General features: G+C 35.2%; 1 protein-coding gene across 1 annotated transcript in view; it reads right to left on the bottom strand.

The window, feature by feature from the left end:
• Positions 1-1,179: 1,179 nt before the first annotated feature.
• Positions 1,180-9,421, bottom strand: part of MOSMO (modulator of smoothened) — a 58,889-nt gene continuing 50,647 nt past the window's right edge. Inside the window, exon 3 of the mRNA XM_045875127.3 lies at positions 1,180-4,811. Coding sequence (XP_045731083.1) covers positions 4,627-4,811 — 185 coding nt within the window. The 3' untranslated portion in view covers positions 1,180-4,626. The remainder of the gene's footprint in view (positions 4,812-9,421) is intronic.

The raw sequence follows: 9,421 nt of genomic DNA, 5'->3' as shown, positions 1-9,421 counted from the left end.
AATAGGGTGATCAGCTCATCCCTTTTGCCTGGTATTTTCCTAGTAAGAGCACTGAAAGTTTCATGTCCCAGGAAACCCCTTAGTCTCAGGCAAATGGGGATGATTGGTCACCCTAAGAAGATAAGATGCCTTTATGATCCAGAACTCAAGAACATCCAATTCCTATTTTGTCTTTATCTTCCAACTCCCCACAAGGTTCCTGTAAAGGCCATATAAAGGAGAAACAGCAGCAAAGGGTAAATGTGGTGCTTAATTTGATTATTAGTTATTATTTGGCTGGGCTAAATCCTGAGACCCCCCGAGAAAGCTACAGCAAAGCTGTGATGGAGCACAAGGATGAGTCTAGAGACTTAAGGCCTCTGTCTTCTCCTTCAACTCAAATTTTAAAATTTTAGAAGCTAAGATCCTTTGGCCTGCAGTGAAGTAGAAACGTAAGACTGGAGCAAAGATGAATGGCCTTAGGTCTACATGTGAGGGAGAAAGGCAAGATGCCTGGCTTTGAGGGCCTTGGCTCAGTGGATCTCTCTCAGTTCATAAAAACATGATGCAGAAGAGAGAGAGCCACATATATGTGGTCTTTTATTGCTGAGTGACTCTTCTTATTCGTAAACATGGCCATATTCTGGAATATTACCGGCATCTCTTCCCAAGGAGGGAGCTGGGAGTGGAAAAGAGGGAGACCTTCTCCCTGCCTGATGCTAAAACAAAACAATACCAAGGGGCACGGCAGTGTCACTGTGTGAATATGTAAACCCTCTGTAAGAAATCAACTTCTGAAATGAATTTTTAAAATCAAAGCTTACTTCAAAGCAATAGAAGCCTTTTTAGTTTCTTTAGTAGACAATTTATTTTGATAAACTTGCTCAATAACAAAAATACAAGTGAAGAAAATTATGTTCATTTTATACAGTTTGTATTAACAATTTGTTTTGAAACTATTAATTGAAAAGTGTTATAACCAATTAGAAAACAATTCTTAATAAAATTTGGGGTAATATACAGACCTTGATCACAAACTCTAAAATCTCTTGAGGTGATACAACTAATAAGTCCTGTGTAAGGAATCCAACCTACACAGGCCATGTTTTTCCTTCATATATTTTTATCCTTCAAAAATTAGTTCTGAAAGACAGCTTACTGTTTTGAACTGTGAATTTAAATTTAATTTTTAAAAGAAGATCAAAGTGGGTTGATAAAGCAGTTACTAGAGTCGGAGTAACTTGTGGCTAGTAGTCTTTTAATAAAGACAAAATAAATGCAACATGTTCTTCCCATGAAGCCCACGATGCGAAATAATAGCTAAGAGTATATCTAAAGTTAGTTTCCAATACTTTTTCAGGGTCTTTCCTCTAAATCAATAGACTGTATGTCACCAGGACTATTATTTTACTTAAAGAGATTAAACAGTGAATTCACAGAACATCAAGCAGGGATATCAAAGCTTTAGGCAAAAGGGTAAAAACCAATGAAGTGTTTTGGTCATTTAGAACATTAAAAAAAAAAAAAAAAAAGGAGCCATCCTTCAAAAACAAAACAAATGGAAGAGAAAATAGGATAAGAAGTAGAAGAGTCAGAAAAATTACATACACACATTAACAACATAGAACATGGATTACCTTTGGAAAGAATCATACTGAAATGTTTGCTTTTAATGAATTGAAGATTTTTCATGTTTACAGATGTTTAGGCATGTTCAATAGGAGCTTCCAAAAATTTCAAACTAGTTTAAGTCTTGTGCAAATAAAACCTATAAATAGTTTCCAGCAGATTTTACAGTGATGTTCTTAGGTATGAGAAGAATGCACACACTCTAAAAACAACGTTAACAGACAAAAGTTTGACAAATGATTGCACCATAAAACAGTGTTTTATATACAGTTTACAAGCTATGATTTCCTGCTATAAATTAATATTGTACTACATAGTACTCATTATAGTGACCTTTTTAAAAGCAACTGCTGACAGTTGTATATCTTTTCACTTACAGGATTTATAGGATTTTATATGAATGAATCCATTTCATTGTTTGGTCTGGAAGAGTACAAAGATTTGACTTCACATACCACTTGATGGGACAGTCTCAATCCTGGGTTAGAGTGCTGACTGGTTAGAGGGAATGTTCCCCTAGCAGCCCTTTATGCACTGGACCTCCAAGACAATGATGAAATTAAAGACAACTTAATGGTTTGGGTAATAGATACAAATAAAACCTTAAATTTTGTAATCTTATACGCAATACCACTGTAAGTGAAAGAAGTAAACAGTGGGGAAATTCTTAGCAGCTGAGAAACTTTCTCTCCCCATGCTCATGATCCAGTTAAAAATATTCTGAGAAACTATTTACAATAAAATTCATCTTTTGGAAGAGAAAAGCTCTTGGTCATATCATAAATTAATTTGAACCATACTTTGCTAACACTTTATCTCAGTGGTATAATGGTGACAACCAAAACTTTCCTTCAAAGTGATCCATTTGACTGAGGACCAATCAAATCACAATGGGAACTGCAATCCCAAATGTCCATAGAACACGTCCAGTGGTATTTTCAGAATTAACTAGGCATCATAATACTTGGGGAAAAATAGTCTCCTTCAGTCATTTCCCAAAAGGTTTCTTTGACCCTGGGAAAGAAAAGTGTGACATTCCCCCAGAACACTCAAGGAATGCATCACAGTGGTGGTTCACCTCTTACCTGACTCCTGAGTGAGCTGAAACACTGGGGTTTTCTTTCACAATAAAATACTGCTGAATTAACAGTAAGATACATGAATGTCAAACAAGCCAGTGTGAAACACATCAGGCTCCTCCATTTTATACTTTGACTATCTGAGGAGGCAGCCCCATTTCTGAAGTAATCATTTTATAATTTATAATTGAGCTTTCAAAAAAACAGTGCATTCATTTCTGTTTGTGTGAAGCATGTACTACATGGGACTCTAACTCTACTGGGACATTTGGGTTGCCGGTTTCACTAGAAAGAAGAAAAACAGCTCCATTGCCAAGAAAGAGCCTCCTGCCCCACATTTCAAACAAGAGATTATCTATAGTGTTCATCTGGAAAAACGACTAAGCAGTGATACGAAAGCATGGAAACGTGGAGAAGAGAAATACTGTATTTTAAAACTGTTTGTAGATTCGAGCGTTAGCGGCAATGCTTCTTCTAGGAAAAAATGTAAAGCTGTGGGTTTAGTACAGCCCTTTAAAGTAAATGCAAAAATGTTAGCTTTTAGCAAACAAAGGCATATAGCATATAAAGAAAATACTGTATTGCTCAGGTTTCTGATAAAGGAGATGTATTAATAATGCTTACAGATGAAAAGAACATAAATTTAGTTTTTATAGCAGAGTGCAGTTAGTGTTGTAGATAGCCAAAATATTATAAATTGGTATCACTAGTGAACTTTGTATTTATGTAAAGTTGTGTGCTTAAACATAGAAAATGCATTATTCATGTAACAGACTGAGCCAGTAGAAAAAGAGAACCTCTGTACAACAGACGACAGTTGCCAATAATTTAAATAGTGTCAGATTCCCCAAATTATAAGGTTTTACATGATCTTACCTTCTACCATCATATACAAATAAATTAACCCTACAAAGAATTTTAGCTTAACTTAAAATTGGACCTAGAAAGGTATGGGATTATTTGTACCTATTACAAAAACCTGTTAAAATCAAGGGCTGCTACAAAGAATGAGGTAAACTGAAGACTCTCTCCACTATGCAGCCTTCAGATAAATGGCTTTTTTTTTCTATTGAGTTCTAGGTTTGCACACCACAGTGTTTTGCTAGCAAAGCATTCAGAGTTCTCTTCCAGGAACTGTTTGCATGTGTGTGTATATAAATTTACACACACATACACACACACACATATATACACACTGTATACTGCATCAGCAAAATATATATATTATATATATATTTATATAAATATAAGGAATATTTCCCCCACCCACCCACCCCCAACAACATGTTTCTTAGTGTTTGATTTTTTTGTTTTGTTTTGTACACAGAGAATAGGGAATTTCAGGATTTTTACAGACACTTTAGCAAACAAGTTTTGATCTATTGGCTTCTTGGTGTAGTAATGCAACAGCAAATCATTCTGGTGCCAAAGGCTCATATCATTACAAGGAAGCTGTGAACACTAATTTCTTAGGTGAGGCCAGCCCCACATGAACTTCTCTTGTAACCCTCTGGTCCACCATGATTCATAAATACTTAGACTTCTTTTCCCCTCAATTAATCATTAGACGTTAAAAACGGAACAACAGAGTCACAAAGGGCCACATGCTTTTCAGTATAAAGCATTCTCCTTCACTAGGTTGCTATCACAGTGCAGACCTGACTGCCTGAATATGCTCAGGAGATTTAGTCAATATTGTCTGTATTTGGTTATGGAAAAGGCTCTCATTTTTGTTTGTTTGTTTGTTTGTTTTGTTTTTAAATCCAAAGTGCATAGTGAGAACAAATCAAAGCATTTTTTTTTTCCTTTTCAGCATCAATTTCATCTAAGCATCTTCCTATGAGAGGACTACTTAGATGCCTTGCCTTTGTCCTCCCCCCTCCAAAAATAAAAAAATAAAATAAAAAATAATAAAAGAGTTGAGCAATTTAGACATTCATCAGCCTGGTAAACAAACTTTGCCAGCAAATAGAAGTCCTACTATTGTAAAGAAAATTGATAAGACAAAAAGTACATATGATGACCCAACTACTGTGTTGTTGGGTAATTTATAAGGTTGACCTCCGACTTCATTGATGTAAAATCCTATCGGAAATATTAGGGCAGCCATACAGAAAAGGATCACTGTAAAACAAACCAAAACACAACATTAGTAACATGGTTTGGTGATTAAGAAAACAATGAAAATTTGGCACAAAGGAAGTTTATAAGAAGGGTTGTGGATTGATAACATGGTCAAACCTGTTAAAACATTGACCACTTGTCAAAAGATTTACATCTTCTACAGATCACATAATATCCCCAAAGCCTAACAATTAAATATAGTAAAAGCTGGGCTAGCCTTTTATATAAGTGTTAGGATGATTTTGAATATCCGAATTAAGAAAGGGGTCCAAACCTACTAAGTGCTTATATAAACTATTCTTTTTTAAACTTTTAATTAAAAAATTTTAATTCCAGTATATTTAACACAGTATTATATTAGTTTCAGGTGTTTGCATAGATTATACTTGACCACTTAAAGTAGTGATTAAGGGCTTGAGCTAGAATCAGAGGGGCTATGTTCTGGCTCCACTCCTTATTAGCTGTGCAATCTTAGGCTTCTGGTTCCCTTCTAAAAATGGGGTAAATACCAGAAGGATAAAAAAAAAAAAAACAATGTCAAGTCCCTGGCACGGTGCCAGGTTGATAGTAAGTGCTGAATAAATGTTGCATATTACTATTATCAGTTATTATTCTGCCAATTCTCTGTTCCTCTCAGTTGGTATTAGAAGGAATTGGAGAAAAGGTACAAACATAGTACTATTTATCTTACTCTGATTTAAAATCACTTAGTGGAAAGAACCTCAGGCTTCTGAGATGATTAGTAAACTGTCAGAGTGGTTCTCTCTCATCATGGACAATGTTAGAAAAAAATAAAATCTCTCTCAGGTTTTCTGAGTACACAGGTTAAAATGGGGCAGGGGGGGCTTCTTTGCGTTTTGTATACAAACACAATGAAATGTATTATTTGCTAAAATGTTTCTAGAAAGGTATCAGCAATCCCAGCATCTGGGTAGAATTCCACAGTCCTCTCTGTCTCAGTGAAGAGCTTGTGCCCCTGGGCTACCAAAGAAACACTCTTCCTAGTGAACACAAATTACCCATTGATAGGCTAGCTTTTCCAAGAGAATATTTTATGCTTTTTGAAAGCACATTGGTCAAATGTTCATAGTCCTTCAAATTTCTTTGGAGGCAGAAACGTTTCTTCAGTGTAATGTAAAGACAGGTTACTATACTCACTGCATGTGAAGGGGTGAAGCTTTCCATTATCAACTGAATGAGAAACTTCTTCCGAGTTAAACATATCCCCAAGAATACAGACAAAGTCCTGGATAAACATAGCAGCTGACGCTTGTCCTAAATTATTTTTGTGTTAATCAGTCAAAAAATTTAATAGGAGTGTCCTTAAAAAGCCAATTAGGAATCTTTTTCTGAAGAAATACCTCCAGGGTAATATCCAAGGTATTAAAAAGTAACATTTTCTTAAAACATTGGTTTACAGAACACATCAGCATTCTTGTTTGCTTTGCACCACCTAGATGGATTATCTTATATTATACAGACAGCCTACTTCATTTTGGGCCAATGACCACATCAAATAATGTTACATCAATGAATTTGGATTCTTTCAGGTGCCTACTACAGAACAAATGAAAAATTCAGATTTTAAGTATTAGATCTTTTGGCCTTTCTGTTGTACAGTCAGCAGTAAAAGACTATTAGTGCTGCCAAAGCCCACTTATTCGTGTTATCTGCCACCAATTTCTAACAGTTCTTATGCCTTAATATGGTTTGGTAAGTAAAATGAAACCGTAATCTAAGCAGCTATACACAATCTAACAGAAAAACAATGGGATAAAGTTATTGCTTTAAAAACAATTTGTTTCTTAATGTTGACTCATCTAATCTCAAGAAACACAGATAATTTAGAAGTGCTTTAGAGATATGCAGATATTACAATTGTTTATTCTGTTAATTAATGTGCCAACTTCATTCCTATCTTTTTCTACTTTCTATTGTAAGATAAAAATCTATCCTTCATAATGGAGTAATCATTTAATGATTATATTTAAAGTAGAGTTTAATTTTTTACAAGAGTTAGATGCTTTCCAAATTAGTTAGGAAAAGCTGAATCAAATACTAAGGAAGCAGTAAACTCCTATTTGATCTAATCCTGGTTTTTAATAGCAAGAGTTAGGTTCTCTATACTTCTGGGAAGATTTAATGTAAGTTTTCTTTCAAGCTATTGGGACCTGTGAGGTTACTTTAGATCTTAAAATAGTATTAATGCTGATAATATCTATCAACTTTTGACAATTAAATTTTGGATCCTAAATAAGCCTATAAAGACCTCACTTCCTATCTTCCATGGCACAGATTTCTTGATGGTAAGAGTCAGATATTGAGTTTTACTGGGGAATGAGAATGTAAATTACAGTGGCAGAGTTAAGGATAAGGGTCAGACTTGAAAAAAAAAAGACACATCTTTGTTACCCTTGCCCCCACAGGCAGGCTGCATCACGTGTGACTCTCCTCTGAGAGAGTCCCCCACTGTGTAAACCTATTAGAAAATGTTACCCTGACATTTTTACCAGAACTACAGTTTAAGAGGAATAGAAATACATACAGTAGAAATAAAGTACATTTTCAAAGGCTGAATGGAAATACCAGGGGGACCTAAATCCCTCTCAGGACTGCCACCCTAGTGGACTAGCTCTGGTAACACAAACAATGTATTTAGGGGCGCCTGGGTGGCTCAGTCATTAAGTGTCTGCCTTTGGCTCAGGTCATGATCCCAGGGTCCTGGGTAGAGCCCCGCATCGGGCTCCCTGCTCCGCAGGAAGCCTGCTTCTCCCTCTCCCACTCCCCCTGCTTGTGTTCCCTCTCTCACTGTCTCTCTCTCTCTGTCAAATAAATAAAAAAAAATCTTAAAAAAACAAAAGACAAAAACCAACGTATTTAAGGCAGCTGAGAAGAGTAATGCAGCCCACCCTATGCTTACTTAGATGACATTAACTACAAGTATATTGTTGAGCTAAAAAACCAAGGTACAGAAGAGTATAAATAGAATATATATTCATAGAACATTCACACATATACATATATGTTTCTATGCATAAGACACCTCTGGTAAGAAATCCCAGAAACTCTTAACAATGGTTGCTTCCAGCAAAGAGGTATTGAATAGCTAGGTGATGGAGCCACACACGAGACTTACTTTTCACTTGATGACCCTTCCCTAAGCTTTGAATTATGTATCATATGCACATATTATTTTTAGAAGTTATTATTTTAAATTTTTTTAAAAATAAAGGAAAAACACATTACATTTGGAGGTAGCTACATATATTTAAATATCTGTTGAAAGGAAATGAAAAACAAAATAACCCTCGTTCCTTCTATTTATTGGGTGGCAAGAACCAAAGGCTCACATAGCATTTCAATGCTTTCTTTGACTCATCCTAAACTAGTGTTACTATTCAATTATATTTTAGATCTTTGGTATTCAGAGCATATGCGTTCCCAAATGTTAACTAAATCCAGAAACTAAATCCTCTTACTTTGACTTTATTTTACTCCTTAAAGAATGAATTCTATCTGGATAATTGTTATCTGTGAGTAAAGATTCTCTTTAAATTCTTCATCAATTAATTTAGCAGCACTGTCTCCACAACTGCCTGTGGACCCTACTACTCAGAAAAGAATGGTCTCAGGAGGTCTGTTTGTTTCACATTTCTTAACAAGAATGGAGAAGACTTTTTTAGTCAAAGTCAACTTGATCTAAATTTTAAAATTAAGGGAGATGTATAGACAGAAATAAAACAGACCCAGAAACATATACATTAAAGAGTTTCACAGAGAGATAGGGAGAAACTGAGACTCATGAACTAATATCCCTATCTTATGGTCTTTAAGGATAAACCGAGCTTTAACATTAATAGGGATTCATGGGATTATGCCTTACCCCTACCATACAAGTTCTAAATGAAAATATCAAGTGAAAGTAAGCCGTGTTATAATACTCACTTTTATGCAAACTTGATATAATTATAAGGCATTGAATTAGAAGTTAAATCCCATGGTATTTGGCATGAGTATTGTTATCCTGTTCTTTAGAGCAAAGTTTCTCAAGAGGGCCCTATTGCCACTTTGGGCCTGATAAGTCTTTGTTGTGGGGAGCTGTCCTTTGCATTTGTAGGATGTTTTGCCATTATCCCTGGCCTCTACTCAAGATGCCAGTAAGATCTCCTTAGCTGTGACAATAAAAAATGTTTCCAGCCATTGACAAATATCCCCTGGGTGGGGACAAAATTGCTTTAGAGAGAAAGAAGCAAGAAAACAAAATTACAGAAATATCTTTCCTTTGTGCATTTTTGCTGCTTTTAACTTGGGAAAAGCCCCTGATGTGCTGGAAAATTAAAACAATTTTGTAGAGTACAAGAGAATGTATAATATGTATCATACCCTGGGGCATAGCTTAATGGAGTATGAAATGTTGATAAATAACTATTAAACAACCAAATGTGTTGGTTTTTTCAATGGTCACACAACTCACAGTAGAAACTCAAAATTAATGATATTAAAAAGCAAATCACCACCTTAATCTAATTTATATTTCTGTACATTTTCTTCTAGATTTACCTTTATTTGGTAGAGGATACCAATACTTTCAAGAAGAATAAAAGACTCAG

This window comes from Mirounga angustirostris, unplaced genomic scaffold (genome assembly GCF_029215605.1).
Source record: "Mirounga angustirostris isolate CCGP_5_RB_7025 unplaced genomic scaffold, mMirAng1.0.hap1 SCAF_5, whole genome shotgun sequence".
In the NCBI taxonomy this organism is placed as follows: domain Eukaryota; kingdom Metazoa; phylum Chordata; class Mammalia; order Carnivora; family Phocidae; genus Mirounga; species Mirounga angustirostris.
This window is presented reverse-complemented; position numbering and strand designations above follow the sequence as displayed.